This window comes from Olea europaea, chromosome 15, assembly GCF_002742605.1.
Source record: "Olea europaea var. sylvestris chromosome 15, O_europaea_v1, whole genome shotgun sequence".
Classification (NCBI taxonomy): Eukaryota; Viridiplantae; Streptophyta; class Magnoliopsida; order Lamiales; family Oleaceae; genus Olea; species Olea europaea.
The window spans coordinates 20403999-20421273 of NC_036251.1; the positions used below are offsets into that span (position 1 = coordinate 20403999).

At 35.4% G+C, this 17275-nt stretch overlaps 1 protein-coding gene across 3 annotated transcripts in view; it reads right to left on the bottom strand.

The window, feature by feature from the left end:
- LOC111410420 (callose synthase 1-like) overlaps window positions 1-17275 on the bottom strand; it is a 38911-nt gene that overhangs the window by 18955 nt on the left and 2681 nt on the right. For all 3 annotated transcript variants that reach the window (XM_023040736.1, XM_023040735.1, XM_023040734.1), the window contains exons 4-15: window positions 13708-13829; window positions 13511-13604; window positions 11607-11717; window positions 11407-11523; window positions 11202-11297; window positions 11031-11122; window positions 10663-10789; window positions 9786-9923; window positions 9613-9686; window positions 9446-9539; window positions 440-562; window positions 225-342 (exon numbers count right to left, since the gene is read on the bottom strand). In XM_023040736.1, coding sequence (XP_022896504.1) covers window positions 225-342; window positions 440-562; window positions 9446-9539; window positions 9613-9686; window positions 9786-9923; window positions 10663-10789; window positions 11031-11122; window positions 11202-11297; window positions 11407-11523; window positions 11607-11717; window positions 13511-13604; window positions 13708-13829 — 1306 coding nt within the window. The remainder of the gene's footprint in view (window positions 1-224; window positions 343-439; window positions 563-9445; window positions 9540-9612; window positions 9687-9785; window positions 9924-10662; window positions 10790-11030; window positions 11123-11201; window positions 11298-11406; window positions 11524-11606; window positions 11718-13510; window positions 13605-13707; window positions 13830-17275) is intronic.

Here is a 17275-nt window from a genome sequence, read left to right on the forward strand (position 1 = left end):
GGTGGGGGGGGGGGGGGGTGGGGGGGGGGGGGGGGGGGGGGGGGGGGGGAATGGAAAAAAATTCAAATAAGAACATAGAATGAGAGTTCAAATTTGGTTCTTTCCAATGTGACTAGTCTGAATGCCAGCTTTACACACAACTAATAATGGTACAAATCAAAGAAATCATCATATTAGAAGTTGCAAGTTAATTAAAAAGAGTGAGATTGTTTCTTTTCTACTACCTTGAGCAAGTTTTAGTATTGCAGCTGTTATGAAAATGCTCAAGACTTTCTTGAACACATCTCCCGCAAATACAGTGCCTATATCACCAGATCCATTCCAAGCAATTATAATCATAGCCTTCATAATTTGAATAAGATGAGAGAATTAATTTCAGAAAAAGAGAAGGAAAGTTAATGATGATTACAGGACAAATAAACATAAAAGGGAAACTGACCTGTAAGCACAAGATAAAAAAACTCCACATTCTATCAAAACTTCTAAAAATGTGCCAAAATGAGCGTATCTCAACAAAGTTGATTTTGCCTATCCATCGGTCTCCTTTTAATGATTCCTGGTTCTACATATAAAATATAGTCAGATAAATAGAAACAACAATTTTCAAGTCGATGATCAAAATTGTTTTGAACAAGAATTTGTTATAAGAACTAGAAAGGAGGTAATCTCTTCCTCTCATCTACTTTCATTATATAGAAAAGTAACATGTACACGTATGGAAACTAAATAAACAAAATAATGCTTTTGCGTAATATATATTATTCCTAATTGATTAACTTCCTTTACATTCCGCCCTCAAACTGGAGATATATATCATATTACCTCAGCTTGGAACAAAGAAATATCAATCCATTACTAGTCAGTGGCTTCGTAAACATATTAGCAAATTAGTCAACGATTTTCACAAATGGTGTACATATATTATCACTTACTATCTTATCCCGAACAAAGTGACAGTCAACTTCAATATGCTTTGTACTTTCATAAAAAAATGGATTGGATGCAATATGTAGAATAGCCTGATTATCACATAATATCGAAATAGGATTAGAACAAGAGATTGATCTCTTGTAGAAAGTGCTGCAACCATGTCAACTAACTAGTAATATGAGCCATCACCCTATATTCCCCTTTTGCACTTGACCTTACTACAACAATTTGTTTCTTACTTTTCCAATAGACGAGATTACCACCGAGAAAGATACAGAAACCAATAGTAGATCACCTACCTGACGAAGATCTTGCCCAATCTGCATCTGTAAACCTTATTACTCTGATATGTCTATTAAGCTTATAAAATAATCCAAAGTCGGGAGCCTTTTTCAAATACCGAATAATATATATCACAACTTCCCACTAAAAAACTCGAAGAACATCCAAAACTAACTAAACATCCAAAACTAACTAACGATGCTAACTACATAAGAAATATTTGATTCTGTGATGGCAAGATAATTTAATTTTCCAACCAACGAAAAATATTTTCTTGGTTCGCCAAATGGTTCTCCTTCATCCTTCAAAAGTTTTACATTAGGATCCATAGAAGTATCAACTGAACGAGTTCCAAAAAAAAAATATCTCATCTAATAGGTCGAGTATATATTTTCTCTAAAATAAATTAATACTTGCCGAAGACCTAGAAACTTCAATACACAAGATATATCGTAGCTTGCCTAGATTTTTTATCTAAAAATATTTTTGTAGAAATTGTTTCAACCGGACAATCCCATAATCATCATCACCAACGATTATAATATCATCTACATAAACTACAAGGATAACGTAACTTTGTCCCAATTTGTAGATGAAATACCAAATTATCTGTCTGATACCCCTAAAAACAAAATTTTAGAACCACCTCATAAAATTTTCCAAACTGCACCCTTGGTGATTACTTTAACACATATAAAGCATTTTTCAACTTACAAACATAGTTCTACACAAACTACAAGGTCAACATGACCTGTCCCAATTTGTAGATGAAATATCGAATGATCTGTCCACACCTCTGAAGACCAAATTTCAGAACCTCAGAGAACTTTCCAAACCTTGCCCCTGATGATTAATTTTATCTATATAAAGCCTTTGTCAACTCAAAAATATCATTCTGGTACTCCTATATAACATAACCCAGGTGGTCGCTCAATATAAACCTCCTAGTGTAAGCCACTATAAAGGAAGGCATTTTTAATATTCAACTGAAATAATAGCCAATTACGGTTAGCAGCAATAGAAAACAAAACGCGAATAGAAGAGATCTTAGCAACTAGAGATAGCGTTTCATCATAATCGATGTCATAGGTTTGTGTGTAACCTTTAGCAACTAGTCGTGCTTTCAACCAATCAACTGTCCCATCAAAATTGAACTTTGGAACATAGATCCATCTGTGACCAATAAGATGTATACCAAGTTGTGAAGGAACAAGGTCCCAAAGCTTATTCTCGCGCAAGACTATCATTTCCAATTCCATAGCCTTTTGCCGCTTAATGCCAGATAAGGCTTCTGTCACAATCTTAGATAAAAAAAAAACAATAGAAAGCCAGGATGTGAAACAAGAAAATGAAGGCCACAACGAATCAAAAGTGACATAATGGGCAATAAGATGTTTAGTTACACAAGTACGTTTACCTTTCCAGAGAGCAATGGGCAATGAGTGGATATTAGAACAAATGATGGAAGCAGGATATGTAGACGGTAAGGTAACAAATGGGGGTGACAGAAATTGACTGAATTGTCTTGTTTGGAGTCTTCCTTTCATATATAAAAAAAGTTATATATAGCTAGGGATCTAGTTTTAATCTATGGAAACTATAAATTTGGTAAATACAATGCATATCTATGTCAATATAACCTGTCCATAGTCTTTGTTGATACTATTGACACCCTCAAATTGATGCTAGACGATCTAAAAGCATCAATTTGCTGACAAGAAACTGATGTCGTCGTCGAGTCATTGCCTTGATAAACACATCAGCAGTCTAAACATTTGTCGTAATATGAAAGGGCAATAATTTGACTATCATAAGTCTCTCGTGTAGAATGACAATCCACTTCAATGTGTTTAGTTCATTCATGGAACACAGGATTAGCAGTAATTTGAATGGCAGTAGTATTGTCGACATGAAGTGGAATAGGCTCAAGTTGAGGGCAACCAAGCTCCACTAAAAGACCTCGAAGCCAAATAATCTCAAAGCAAGCAAAAAACATAGCACGATACTCAGATTTAGTAGAAGATTCAGAGACATGATCCTACTTCTTACTTCTCAATGAAATAAGTGCAATCCCAAGGAATAGACACCAACTTGTAATTGAGCAACGGGTATCCACACATCTAGCCCAATCTGCATCACTATAACCTATTAACCTCGGAGAAGAATTGGCTAGAAAGAAAAGGTTCCTTTTAAATGTACCAATTAAATATCTAATAACACGACGAACTGCAACCAAGTGAAGATGTGGAGCATGCATAAATTGGCAGACTTGATGGACAGCAAAAGAGATATCCGGTCGTGTAATAGTAAGGTAATTCAAACTACCCACTAGCTGACGTACAAAGAGGGATCAAACTTCACATTGACCTCCAAAGGAATATCAACAGAGTGACCATCCTAAAGTCCAACCAATGTCATCAACTTCGCTGTATACTTATGCTGATGTAGATAAGTTCCGGTTGGAGTTGAAAGCACATCAATGCTTAAGAAAAACTGTAAAGGTCCCAAGTCCTTCATATGAAAAGACTCCTTTAAGTCAGTATTGAAGGTGATAAAACAATCCGGAGTCGGTCCTTGCAATAACTATAACATCCACATAGACAAGAAGCACCACAATAACTGCCTCGCTGTCAGAGATTAAGAGCAATGAGTCATACTGACTCTGAGTAAATGAGAACCCAAGGAGAGTGGAACGGAACTTTGTCAAACCAAGTACGAAGAGCCTATTTCAACCAATAAAGCGAACGCTTTAACTTACAAACATCAAAAGAGGGTTTGGATAAGAGACTTGCTAGGGTGACATATAAATCCCTTCCTTAAGTTCACCATGAAAAAAAGGATTCTTAACATCCATCCGTCGTAAAGACCAACCCTTAGAGGCAGCTATAGCAAGAACATACGAACCATTGTCATTTTGTCAACAGGGACAAAAGTCTCATCATAATCTAAGTCATATTCTTAACGATTGCCAAGAGCCACAAATCGACCTTTATATCGATCCATCAGAGTGCATATTAACAGAGTAGACCCACTTACACCCAACAGGTTTGACGCTAGGAGGACAAGAAACAACATCCCATATGTGATTCTCCTAGAGAGTTTGAAATTCCTCTTGCATTGCTTTCACCCAACAAGTTTAGGTAGCTGCCCGAGAATAAGTAGTAATTTTAATATGAGATAAGGTTGCCTAGAAACCATAACGATCGAGCGCTTTAGTGATGCGAGTAGATCACCTAACAGTAGTGGTGTCTAAAAAGGGATCAAGGTCGAGAAGGGGGCAGTTGGGATGGAGGCAATCGTCTCTAATAGACCAAACATAGTTTAAAACGTTCGATGGAGCAAGAGCCATCCTCAAAGCTCAGGAGTGGAGCCAGAGCAGAAGATGACATCCTATTGGAAGTAATATTGATTCTCAAAGAAGGCCACATTGCAAGAGATACAAAAAACAATTGGCAACACCATCATAACAAACAAAACCCTTATAAGCAGTACTGTAACTCATGAAAGCACATCGTACGAATTGTGCAGCAAGCTTATAACGTTCATGAGGCAAATAAACGAAGCGAACACATCCAAAAGTATGCAACATGTCATAGTTAGGATGTGTACCGTACATGCAAAAATGAGGCGAATAAAAACTAAAATGCTAAGTAGGAAGTCTATTAATCAGATGTACACTGCGGAGAGGGCCTTAACCTAAAATCTAGACAGAACCAAGGATTCCAAGAGCAAAACTCGAACATCTAACAAGTGTCAGTTCTTTCTTTCGACTACCCCGTTCTGCTAAAGAGCATATGGACAACAGCGTTGAAAGAGAATCCCTAGTAGTTGCAAGAAAGACTGAAAATCATGAGACATTCCCCGCTGTTGTCGGTCCTCAAAATTTGAATACGGGAAGAGAACTGCGCCTCAACGTAAGCTACAAAGGTCTTAAGAGCAGTACAGACTTCACTTTTAGACCTAAGAAAATATATCCAAGTCTAACGACTTAAATCATCGATGAATGCTACAAAATATTTATAATGAGCATGTGAAGTGATAGGTACCACACCCCAAACATCACTATGAATAATCTCAAAACATTTATCGGCCCGATTGCCATAATCTAGAAATGGAAGTATCTTACTTTTCCCATGCTTACAAGCATCACAATCAAGAGTTAAATTCGAAAGCTGAAACTAATCTTTATTACCAAGAGACCAGATTTTGACAAATGAGACAAAATTAAAACATTAGGATGACCTAATCCGTTATACCAAATTTCATGTCGAAGTCCAACATTAATACAAGCCAAAGACAAAACTTTAGGAATTGTAAACTATAATAGGATGACATGATCTTGCACAAGATAACCAGCACGAGAAAAACACATATTATGGTTATTATCAACCACTTCACCAACTGAAATCAAGTTAGTGATATGCCCAAAGATATAAAAACATTATCAAAGGCCCAATATCACCAACAGCAGTAATTGAAAGGATACTAGCATTAGCAATCTGAATATGATGTGTGCTAGAATAGAGTCGAATGTTGCACGAGGAAGCAAAATCACTGGTCATATGATTTGACACCCCTGAAACAACAAACCAAGGAGAGGATAGAACTTGACCTTTACCTTGTAGGCTTAAAGCAAAGAAGGCTGAAACAATCATTTGTTTTAACCTTTTTGGAGTAAGAGCCGGTTGACTGGCACCAGCTTGAGGAAGTATGGGAGGAGGACCCTCAACATCCGTATGAAAGGCCGAGCTTTCCAGTTCGGAGGTCGTGTAGGACACTCCTTGATGAAATACCTTGATTGTGGTGATTGCATACTTTTCTCAGGCAAGCACGAGCAATGTGGCCGTATCCTTTACAGTAGAAACATTGAAGTTTACCCTTTCCTCGCCCTTGGGCAGCATATGCAACGGGTGCCACATCAAATAAGGATAAATCAGCTCCCATAGTAGCTTGAGTAGCCGCTCGTTGCTCTTCGCGCAAAAGTTCAGCCACACACATCCAATGAAAGAAACGGATCACGATTCAACAAGCTCACTCGAACTACTTCAAATTCAGGTCATAATTTCATAAAAAATTGATCATGTTTACTAATCTCTTGAACCTCTCGCAGTGTTGACAAGACCACCGCAGAGACCTTAGCATTAAAGATCCCGAAATGCTCGCCCCACAAGTTCAAAAAACCAGAATAATATTGCTCAATGGTAAGATCATCTTGAGTATAATTGGCAATATCTAACTCCAACTGAAATCTCCTTGCAGTATTATCTTGATAATAAATGTGCATTAAGTACTCTCACATCTCTTTAACAGTAGTAAAGGAGAGTAGATTATTTACAATGTGCGCCTCCATAGACCCTAAAATCCAAGAAATAATACGCGCGTCCTTTGTTTCCCCTGCATTCAAATCCTTAGCATATTCAGGCACTTTTAAGGATCCATCAACTTAACCCCAAAGCTTCTTCCCCTTTAAGAACATCTTAAATATTCTCATATGGAATAATTCTTGCCAATGAATTTAACACAAAAGGCCTCAATCGACATGACGCTAAATAAATCACCACACAATAGCACAATCCACAAAATAAACCACACAAATAAAATGAAGCCAAAGGTAAACGCAGCCCAACCCAATAAACTCTCACTACCGAAGAAAAGAAGAAAAAATAAGCTCAAGTCACCGAGGCCTAAAGTAATTTATTATCACCACCAATGACCCAACCCAAATCAATCACAACCCAAACAATTTGATCACTACCAGAGACCCAAGACACCAAAAAAATCAAGTCATCTTCACTACAAACAATTCGCAAACACTACTCGTACTCCAATCTCGTTGATGATGCACAAACACCAAGCACTAATTTGACAGTACTCCTAATGAGTAGAGTGTTGCCCAAATTGGAAGGCTTCGACCCGAGATCGACACCAAAAACTCACACGCAGACAACCACCACACAATCACAGACGGTCACGCAGATATCAAACCTCACCAGTTACCCTCTGGCGTTGTCACCCACCAGAGCGGTCCAAGAAGCAACAGCACCACAGTGAATTGCAAAAGCACGAGGCTGAGGATTCGACCACCACGAGCAAGTCCATGCCTTGAGAAGCGGATTTATATCAATACCAATGATTCATTATAACAAGGTATGGCTCTGATACCAGTATAAAAATTGACTGAATTGTCTTCCCATTTGGAGTCCCCCCTTTCATTATATAGAAAAAGTTACATATAGCTAGGGCTTGGATGTTAACCTATCTATGGAAACTATAAATTTGGTAAATACAATCCATAACTATGTTAATATAATCCGTCCATAATCATTGTTTATACTATTGAGGGAGGGCACAAACGTTGGTGGCCTAGATCATCCGAAATAAACTTGTAAAGAAGGAGATGATTCCTTATGAGAAGTGGACGACCCTGGGGCGGTGGACGAAGACAAGACTAGTTCGGACTAAATACCAACTAGTAGATTTGTAATTGAATTAAAATAACACATCCCACTTTCAATAGGAAGCCTTCCCTATTTAAACTCAGCAAAAGTCAGATAAATTTTTTAGAGATAATAAATGCTCATACAACAGAGAGAGAAATACTTTTCAAAGCTAAAAGCAAAATTCGCAGTTTTAATATTTTGAAGCAAATGAGAAAAGTAAAGATTTGGAACGTTATTTTGAATTTTATCTTTCAAAATTCTTTTCATCAAATCAAGGTAAGATACTTTTATGCAAATGGCTTGTTTTCGCATAATTTCATATTTAGTAATTTATGCATAAATTGTTAGTGGATCTTCGATTTCGACTTAACGAAATGTGAACTCTACTGGGTTCATTATAACAAAATGTGAAATCCTTCAAGAATTCAAATTACTACTGATGGATGTCTCGCTTAATCATCAATATACTCCACACAAAGTGTGATATGAAAGGTCTACTTTATTGTTTTATAATTATATGTGAAAACTGCACGTAGCTTACTGGTATTTTAAATATTCACTTTTTCAATAATTCTGCAGGTTGATTCAGGTCGATTGGATTTGTAACGGAATGGAAATGCAGGCTGCCAATGGATTGAAGAAAAATAAACATTAAGTTCTCTATTCTTCAACTTATTAGTTTTGTTTGTTCAAAGGCATGTTATTTAATTAGTTAGGTGATTAAGTTTTTTTTTAAAGATACAATTTCCATGTTTTAATTTAAATTTATGAATATTCCAAATATTTTTTAATAAATAATTTATTCCATCGTTCTGCATTTAATGTAAAGAAAATTGAGTATTTTTGGTAACACTCCAGGATTTATGAAAAATTGGGTGTTCCACCAAGTAACCAACCCAAATAATTAACTTACAAACTAACAGATTAGACCCACAACAAAACAGGCCCAACAGTGGCTGAAATAAATAAAAAGGAGCCTAACTAACCTCAGCCCACAACATAAACTCTCCCCACCCAATTACTAAAAATTATCTCATTAAGCTCGTCGTTGGCTTCACGATGCAATGCAATTGACAAATAGTCCACATAGATAGTCAGCAAAAAGAGAGATCTTCGTAGCCTCAACAACTAACACACGATGACATAGACACAGGTGCAAAATAGACACGGCCAAAGAACTCCAAAATCCCAGAAGCCAACTACCAAACTATCCAACATACACGAACAATTGCCAAACATCAACGCAGGCGACATGCACAATCACATGCAAACTCAACCCCGATCGAAAACAGTGAAAGCACCCATACTCCTTACAGTTGAAGAAAAAGAATAGAGAAGAAGAAAGAGGGGAAGGAAAAAAAGTAAAGGGGAGACTTGTGATGAGGGAGAAAAGTAAGCGGAGACTACCAAACCCTAGGAATTGTCTCTGTTACAATGTTGAGAAACAGATTTGGTATAAACTTTTAGAGAAGAAGATAATAGTCTTCCTCTCCTTTACTTTCATTAAATAGAGAAAATCAAGAATACGCGTACAGAAAGTACAAATATGGAAACACAATAAACCCAATTGCACTCTTGCATGATTTACATTATTCTAATTTATTTATTTCCTTAACAATCATGAAGACTTCCAAACCAATTACAGCTCAATGCTCGATCGCATTAACCAAACTGGAATGTGACAGAGCAGGCCCAGATAGAACAAATATTTGTCGAGGCAAAAAAAGGAAATAAGAAAGCTGAAAGGTGCATACCGGCATGTATTATTTGCAAGAACATAGAATTTTTTTTACCTCACTTTTTTCTGCCCGGAGCTGTCCGATAGGAAGACGGAAGAAATCAGCATCAGCACGCATTGGCCAACCTAGTTTGAAGCAATTAACTGACCTACAATTTAGCATAAAAGCATAAGTTAACATAATATAAGAAAAAATAATAAAAACGAAGAAAAGAATGTTACCAGAAGTATTCATTTAGATCATCATAGTTTCTCCACTGAGAATGTTTGGATTTCTCTTTGATCCTTCTAGCTTCCTGAGACGCAACAATGGAACATCATATATTTACAGAAAGAACCAAGGTGTAATAAGGAAACCTTCGAAACCTCAAGAATCTAGAGACTGGGAGTAGAACCTTAGCTACAGTGTCATAGATTGGAGTCACAACTTTCCTCAAGAAAGCCTCATTTTCACCACCATAGGCAGGCTTGATATGCTCACCAGTCATGGGGCTCACACTTCCAGCCAGCATACCGTAAAGTTCAAATGCCATCTGCAATGTTTTACAGAATTCAAATAAATGAAAAGACCAAATGAGATAAGAAAAGTATCAAGACGAGTTTATTAGTGTATATATAACAACTAGTTGAATTTTTGTTAGAGATAATCATGATATAAACTCAAGTTGAGAGCTACACAAGAAAATGATTATATTCTATCCAAGTTCTTGTATGATAGACATTATTTCCATTAAAAACATTAAGATAAAGGAAAAGGAAAAGGAAAATTAAAAGATTAAAATAAAGATTATGAAAAGCCCTCGTGAGAAACGTCCACATCACTTAATTACCAACTCCTATTTTATGGATTATATCTTTGATATGATAAACCATCTAACTGATCCAACAACAAAAAATCCTTGTCTCCTTTCCCAGATTTTGCTAATTTACCCTTCACTATCTATCTAGATTCAAGTTTATCACCGCTAAAGGTATTTATTTTGCTGGTTTAATTTTTTCATAAGGCAAAAGATATATCATTTGTGTTCTAGAGAACAATATCTGACAGAAAAATTTAATATTAAGATAGAACACTCTTTCATCCCATAAATTGTATGTTAACACTAATTTGTTATCTACATTCTAAATCAATAAATATAAAACAATCATCTCCCCTGACAGAGCTTCTAGAGTAACAGAGACTTGTATAGAAACTAGTGCTGAAAATAAAAGGTTAAAGTAAGACAAGATAACCATATGATCAAAATGTCAAAATAAAAAGGCAAAGCATACATGATGATAAATATAACAGAGGCATTCTGGCATAAATCTTAAGTTTGCAGCTTCCCCCCAGATAAGAAGATATAGACCCATGTATAACAATTTCCGTTGCTGCATTTCCTGTTGGATGGTTGGCATCCTATTGGAAAGAACAAATAGGAATCGAGATGAAGTCAGAGAGAAATTCAACAACCACCACCTATCAATATGAAAACTTAGAAAGAAAATACACGTAGGAGAGAAATATTACAATAACTTAAAAGTCTGGACATAGCCCAGAAATTGGATATGGATTATAAATAGCAGAACATGGCTAGCCACCGATGCTAAATGGAATATACTTAAAAACCAAACAATTCGGAGAAACAAAATTCACTCACCAAAGGCTACTCTTACGACCAAGATACTTGCACCATTTTTTATAGTTCTTGAAAAGTTTCTTCATGACTTCTGTAAGTGCCCGATCTTCCAACTAAACAACAGCATCACTGGGTAAATTTTTAGAAATAGGACATCTACCTGGTAACAGATTGCTAGGTCAACTCTATTACCTTGGGCTGTTGATCAGGTCTAGGAAAAAATTGTCGAACGTGCACATTTGCTAGCAATAGAATTAAGTGCTCCCGTTGATTTGCCACATTATCCTTCTGCATATTAGTAACAAACTCGTAAAAACAAATAGCTGAAAATTCATAAATTCCAAATTTATTTTATAAACCCATGCCAATATTAGCAGAATCTGGCACACATTCACACCTGAAAACCAAACATAGCCTGGAGCCAGTCTAAAATATCTTCATCTACTTTTTTAGTATGTCCCTTTGGCCATGGAAGACCTCTTGTATTCCGAAGGGCAGCAACAGAAGCTCGAATCTGTCAACAAGAAAGATACTGAGTGGATGTGACAAAATCAGATTAGAATTAAAAGCTATCAAGAGAGTAAACAGGAAAATCACCTCGGGATATCTCATGATTGCTTGATGTGAACTTTCTGGGTCTAATGGAAGTATATTATACGGGACTAATATCTTAGCCTTTTCCTCAACCTTAGTGTGTTTCTCCAAGATCTAGATGCAGACATGTTCAAGGGTTAAAGTAAATATATCATTATTTACAATATAAAAACAAATGAAATAAGTCCTTCCACTCGGTAAAAGTTTAAGCTTTGAAATGAAATAGTTTAACTTGGTATTGGAGGATCAGAGCTCCTAAATTCAAGTTTTCCGTCACCCATTTATGAAATTTCCAGAAGTCTAGCCTTTGAACAAAACATAAATCGGGCTAGTACATGCAGGTCATTTGAATAATAACCATGAATAAACATCCTCCCTGGTTTAACAACTTGAGCTTGTGAATGAATTGGTTTATCTATTATAAGGATCAACCATGAACATACAACATGATCTACAAGACAACCTGTCATAGTTCCCATTGCAAGGTATGGGATTTAAAATCTCACATCGAAATTATGGGCTTTCGATGTGTTGTTTATATAGACTTGGGCCAACTTCAATAGCTAGCTTTTGAGGTATGGCTCACCCAAGATCTATATCGATGGTATCAAAGCAGAAACCATGTCTCCCAGTTACAATCAAGCAGTGCGAATAGTGACGCTGGCATAACAATGTTCATTAGGGACTAGTCATAGGCTAGTGCAAAGCTATCCCAACGTAGGCATAGGGATCGCGGAGCATGGTGGATTGAAGGTGTGGAGATTGAATCCTACATCGAACGTATGAATTTTTGATGTGTAGTTTATATAAATTTGAGCTTTCCAACTTGAGTAACTAGCTTTTGAGGTATGGGTCTCCCAAAATCTATATCACAACACAATCATAACAAAAGAAAAGCCTTCTATATCACAACACAATCACAACAGAAGAAAAGCCTTCGATGGAAAAGGATACCATTACAATAGAGAAACCTATAGTTCAAAGTTTTAGGGCAAATTTCTTAAACCTCCTTTAGATCACAGACTTTTACAAGATAACCTGGCTTTAAAGAAATTGCAGAAACTTCCCCAACATTTATTTTCCCCATCAGATTTCCAGTAACACGAAAAATAAATAAATATGTATTTCCCATTTTATACTTTTCTCCTTTCCATTTTTTATCCCTTAAATTGTTTTTCCTGTTTTTATTTAAACGAGAGTATTGCTTCTATTTTAAATAAATAAATAAATAAAGTCTTCAAAAAATTTTTAATAATGTTCACATAAAAATTTACGTTTTCGTGTAATTTCACAAATATAGTTGATTATCATTTAATTGTTTACAATGAATTGGGAGCATGGTCCAGTTTTCTTTGGAGCCAGAAAAAAATTGTTGCAAATATTTTTTATCATTTTCCTTTTTGAGCTCCAAAATGTTTAATGTTGTTCTACGTATTTAGCTTAGGTTTAAGCTTTTTTCTCCCCCCTAATATTTTTATGATGTTAAGTTTAAAAAATTAAATGCTATTATCATAATACAAAAAAAGTAATGAAGTCAACACTGAATTAGGTTCAAAGTTTAGAATTTTTTGAATTCCTTTTTCTATTTGAAATTTTGGTCAAATTTTTTCTTCCTGTGATATGATATAAAAAAAAAAATAACTTTTGCATAAAATATAATTCAGATGAAATCATTTTGTGCAAAAAAGAATAAATAAATAAATTTTATAAACTAAAAGTTATGGTTAGGGTATTTTGGACATGAACATTTTATTTTTTTGTCTATAGGAGGAGGTCTCTTTGATTTTTAAAAGGGCAAGGGATGTCTTTGCAATAGTTAATAACCTCTAGGGAGGTTTCGGTAATTTACTCATAACTTAAAAGATATGACACCGTTCAAGTCACATATTTAAAGTTATCAAAATTACCTCATCATCCACTTCAATCGATTCCGTCAAATTAACAGCCTTTAAGACCTCAAATAGCACAGCAGCTGTTTGATATGCTTTCGTCAGTCGGGCACTATATTAAAAATAAAGTTGTGTAAATATAAATATGCAGTAAATAAATAAATAAATAAGTTCTTTACGAAACAATACAATAGTAATGTTTGAGGGTTTCTTACCGATCCGCTTTATCAGCAGCATACTGCAAAGCCTCAATATACTTCTTGTAATAATGCTGATAAAAATTCTTCATTTCACGAGCATCACTCCCTTTTCTTGCGTTCAAAGTTGTCACGTTTTCCTTCAAAAAAAGGGGTCACCAAATTTTATTACTGCCAAAATATCCCAAGAATATGCTGAGAAGAAAAGTGTACTACAAGAATATCATTAGAATTACTTGAAAACAATACGTCACTTTCTTAAATAATGATGTTTCATCATAGTAATACATCATCTTAAATAATAAAGAACCCACAAAAAACACTAAGGTAACAGAATATATGACGCATAATCAAATATATATCAGTCTCAAGCAACTAAAAATGATATCCAACCATCGAAAACTCCTTTTAAGTATAATACATATCACTTTCCTAGAGTTAAATGTTTTAGTAATCACCCAACTCATACATTGGTCACCTAAACTTCAAAACACATCACAATGCTCACTAGAATTTGTCCGTTTGCACTCCAACCATCATTTGCCAGATTTTATTCCCCTCATTTCTGATGTGCTAAATGGAAATCCCATGTGACAACTTATGATCGTTAAAAAATTACAGCTAGGTCAAATCATCCAAATAAAATATTTCATTACTCACCCAATTTATAATATGATCTCAGTTTACTCATCAAACCACAAAATGCTTCACAACAGCCATTCATTTTTTTAGAGTTGCACTCCCTTCATCATTGCTAGATTTCGTTCCCTTTATTGCTGACGTATCACACAAAAATTTAATGTGGTAAATACAATTAAAAACAAAATTACAACTCAATCAAACCATCTCTCTCTTCAAATCATATGTGAAACGCGATTTCCGTGACCCCATAAGCTTCTGTAAGCTGAATTGTTTGTCCTCAATTTCAGCCCCCAATTCACTCATATTACCCACACACATAAAATATATACTCCAATTGTTAAGAAACACCTGAGAAGCTACTAATAAAGTACTATCCCTAACTGTACCATCTGTCCGATATCTCTATAATCCTAATCTTCCATTTTTATAGGCTTGTATCCGACCATTTAAGAAAGGAAATGTCACCAAACTTCGATGTCTAAGGTACAACTAGTGTACGACTCGATATCTTCTAGTTTGTATCGTGTTTGTTGTTCTTCATTCCTCAATTTGGCCAAAGTTCAATGACATTTCCTTCTTCAAATGGTTGAACACACGCTTGTAAAATGGAAGACTGAGATTAGACGTCCCACATATGGTACAATTGAGGAATAATGCTTTATAAGTAGTAGCTTCTCACATTTTTCTCAATTATCGGACATGTCCAATTACACAATTTACAGAAGTTTAAGTGACCATGTTTCACATATAGTGACTTTGGAGTGTTCAATGGTTTAACTAATTTGTATTATTTTATCGATCGAAACTTACGACATGAGAATTTTATGCGACGTGTAAGCAATGAAGAGAACCGAATCTGATGAATGGTGGATGGAGTACAACTTTCAAAGATAAATTACCATTGGGAAGCATTTTGAAATTTGATAAGTAAACCATAACCATAATATAAGTTGAGTAATGAAATATTTTGCTTAGATGGTTTGACTGAGTTATAATTTTTCAACTGTCGTAACTTGCCGCATAAAATTTTCGTTTGACACATCGCAATGAGGAAAACAGATTTTAATGGGTGATGGATGGAGTGCAAGCGGACAAAGTCTAAAAAGCAAGTTGGATCTAATTTGGATCTCACCTGAATCGCTCCATCTATCATCCTGGGGAAAGGTTTGAATGTTGAAGTTTAGTAAGTTGTGACCATGATATAATCTGGGTGATTATTGAAACATTTAAATCCACTTTCGTATCTAACAATATTTTCTTGAGAATAACACTACATCATAGCCTCCATTTTGACAAATTTATAAAGAGGAATCGTAAGATCAATAGAAGTTATATGTATGGATAATAATGAGTGGTAGTTACGAATGTATGGTTAAAATTAACTTTGACTTTGACGTTGGCTGAATTTATAAACCATCTATACATTTGTATCCAAACGGAGGCTTAAATGATAAAAAGCACAAAAATCACTAATGTAACAGAATATACGACATGCATAACCAAATACAATCTCAAGCAACTAAAAGGTTTGCTCAGGTCTTCATGGACAAATGCATATTTTCAGCTATTATATAACAGTATTATCAAAATCATATCACATTCTAAGGGATGAAACATCAGTCCAATTTGATAAGGAGACATTTATGCTCATTCTGCATACTTCTAGTTCCTGTTCGGGCCTCCATTTTATTCAAAATGCATTTTTCTCTCTTTTTTTTCAACCACACATTTTCCAATAAAATAATATTTCAGTAAATCCAAAACTTTTTCTTCTTTTTTAACCACACACACTTCCAAAAATCAATATTCCAAAATACATTTTTCCCAAAATTTTATTTTAATGGAGCCCAAACCAGGGCTTAGTCACATGCTTAGGGAATTAAACAATATTCCAATTCGGTACACAATATAGTATCTTAACTCCCAGCCAGTTAATTGCCATCAACATTTATGCTCAACGAATACGAACTAGGATTTATTCAAACCGGAGATCCGAGAATGTGGAACAAATCAAACCAAATAAAAGATGAAACACTAGCTCGAAAGCCACTCTTCCCAATATGAGAGGAGGAGTCCAAAGGGGAAAAGTTAATCCGGACTTGCAGCATATTGGACCTTAAAAACCCATACTCATCATTGAACACAGATTTTAGGAAACCCACAATTAAATACTTGCCTGCTTGTTACCTCTTCCCACTTCAGCTGAAATTCACCTTTAGTGGTGTATTTACCATATATATGCCAGTTCCCTCTCCACAAAGTTCCATCAGCCCCAAGAGTATTTATGACATCATAATGAACTGGTTATTCTCACTCTTTAAGTAATGTACCTCTACTAGACCCTTGATGAGCAATCCATACAACAATATGGCATGACCCACCAAACAAATTGAATAATTTACACTATCTCTATTGCACGAGGGATCATATCATACTCCTAATGAAACCCAACATTTTTTTGAACTTGGGTACTTTGCCTACACCTGGAATGCCAATCTGGCTATCCTGTCATGCAGAATCAACGCTATTATACAGTTTCTGTGATAGTAGTTTTTATAGCTTCTGTTGAATGGTTGCCGAAAGAGTATAACACGGCTACAAGAAACACAACAAGATCTCACCCCCTCCCCCCAAGCCTCTGCCAACTATAGATCCTCCAATTAGGGCTTTGCAAGCAGATTTGAAGCCCATATGTTTCATAAAACCGTTATGAAACTCAAATATGAGTGAAATAAAGAGTTAATTGCCTTCATAATAAGTCCCTGTTAACTGTTAATTAGAGAAGAAACAAACAAAGATCAAAATGAAAATGAAACCTTTTCAAGCATTAGCTTGTGACAATTAAGCCCCCGTTTGGCCCCCATTAAATCTCATCAAATTAAATTAAATTTTTCTTTCACATATTTTCAACCACACAATCTTCAATTTAATAATATTACACGTA